We start from the raw sequence: 1989 nt of genomic DNA on the forward strand, positions 1-1989 counted from the left end.
TGTGTGTGTGTGTGTGTGTGTGTGTGTGTGTGTGTTTAAACACATTTAGTTTAAGGAAACTGGAAAAATAAGGCTTGTTTACCCAAGAATATATAAAAATCTATTTCCTGAATTTCTATGGTAAGTCACAACAAATTTCTGTTGTACATATCAGCTACCTTATTATTTAGAAAATAGCAATAAAACATAAATTTTAAGTATTTCAAACTTCTTAAAAATATGATTACTCATCTCAAACTATAACCTTCATACATCCACGAAACAAATGCTAATTAGTTTTTGTAATATTCAGAGCAACAGAACAGTTCACAGGTATATTTGTATAAAAGCACACTGTGCCTTCACATGGCCCGTAATGTCCCCAAATTTGACTGCCCAGAATCAGAGTACAATTAAATCACCAAAATTGCTTTATTTTCTGTTCATATTGATCTCCACAATTATTTTACTATCTTAATCACATTGAGGCATATTTAACACTGTCTTATAATTAAAAATTGGGAAAGAACATTCTAGCCACTACTGAGCACGGCTGAACGAGTCAGAACAGGCTGATTAGCACAGTCATAATGTATCACTTTCCAGGGTGGAGGAACAATAGGAGATAAATCACCAGCTCTCCTGGGACCTTGTGACAAAAATGTGACAGAAATCTCACGCTGCGACTGCACTTTACCATCACCACTACTGACAGTGGAGAAGATGCATAGGTTTGGTCTCTATTCGCCACTTGATTTGGAGGTTTTTTTTTAACAGTACTGTGTTTCATAAAACCATGCTTGAAAAGATAGTATAAACAGAAAATATACCCCAAATGATTAGTTTTCTTCAAAGAGACACATTGACCATTTCCCAAAGGACTGGAGTGAATCTTAAAGACATAGCGAAAGAAGTAATTATTTTCCCAGTTGAACCATGATTTTCAGGAGCCCGTGTCCCTTTAACTCACCGGCACTAGGGAGGGCTGATCTTTCAGAACTCGCTCACTGGCAATAAATATCTCTTGGTTCTTATAACACATGAGAGAAAAAACGAATATTTTACTTTCATGGGGTAAGTTTACACCACAATTTGCTGTGTGTTCGAGACAAACCCATGTAGCCACATTATCCACTGAAAATATTTGAATAACATTAGCTCTAAATGTTATTTTAAATGCCGATCTGCTAACTTCATGTTAGAAAAATCTCAAAGTAGTTTCATTCTAGACTGAGAGTAGAGAATGCTGTGGATATTTTGAAATATAGCTTCAGAATAATCCTGTACATTAGATATTAACTTTTCATAAACTCTCTCTGATAGCCCACAGGTTATGTCAAGTCTTGAAAAAAACCCATGTTCTGGCGCATTCGTGAAATAAGACATGCTAAGAAAATCACAGGAGTTTCTCAAGACTTGTGACATTTTTCTAATGGAAATTCTGCAAACCCAAAAATTCCTTTCCACTTGAGGAGGAACAAAATTCCTAATTCATAAAACTGAAATCATTGCCAGTAACTGAGACAAGTGTATTAAGCCCAGCACCGCCATTCACTAACAGCACAGCACTGGGCACATTACTGTAGTAATCTGCTTTGGAAATCAAGTGAAATTACTAAATGGACTTTACACAAAGTGAAGGCAATATTTTATCGACCAGCTGAATTTACCAACACTTAAGATATTATTCTGAGACTAGGTATACAAGATTTGAAAGCTATCAGACTACAGAGTCCAAAGCTTACAGAAGTAAGGCTTAATTATAAAAATAACTGTCATACATAGAAATAGATGAGTCACTCAAATTCCTTTAACAAGATTATTTCAGCTACAATAAACAATATCTTGTCTATATGAAATGAAACCTCAATTCATAACAACTAACTTTTGAATAGCTATTCATGTTATACGTAGATATGTCATTTCATGTAATTCCCCAAACAACTTTCTCAAAAACTGACTCACTCCATTTCTCAAATGGAGAAAGGGGAGCTTCAAAAGAAATTAATT

General features: G+C 34.8%; 1 protein-coding gene across 1 annotated transcript in view; it reads right to left on the minus strand.

Annotated features, from left to right (window-relative positions):
• DENND1B (DENN domain containing 1B) overlaps nucleotides 1-1989 on the minus strand; it is a 192702-nt gene that overhangs the window by 99078 nt on the left and 91635 nt on the right. Inside the window, exon 9 of the mRNA XM_019637992.1 lies at nucleotides 950-1009. Coding sequence (XP_019493537.1) covers nucleotides 950-1009 — 60 coding nt within the window. The remainder of the gene's footprint in view (nucleotides 1-949; nucleotides 1010-1989) is intronic.

Source organism: Hipposideros armiger, unplaced genomic scaffold, assembly GCF_001890085.2.
Source record: "Hipposideros armiger isolate ML-2016 unplaced genomic scaffold, ASM189008v1 scaffold_37, whole genome shotgun sequence".
In the NCBI taxonomy this organism is placed as follows: Eukaryota; Metazoa; Chordata; class Mammalia; order Chiroptera; family Hipposideridae; genus Hipposideros; species Hipposideros armiger.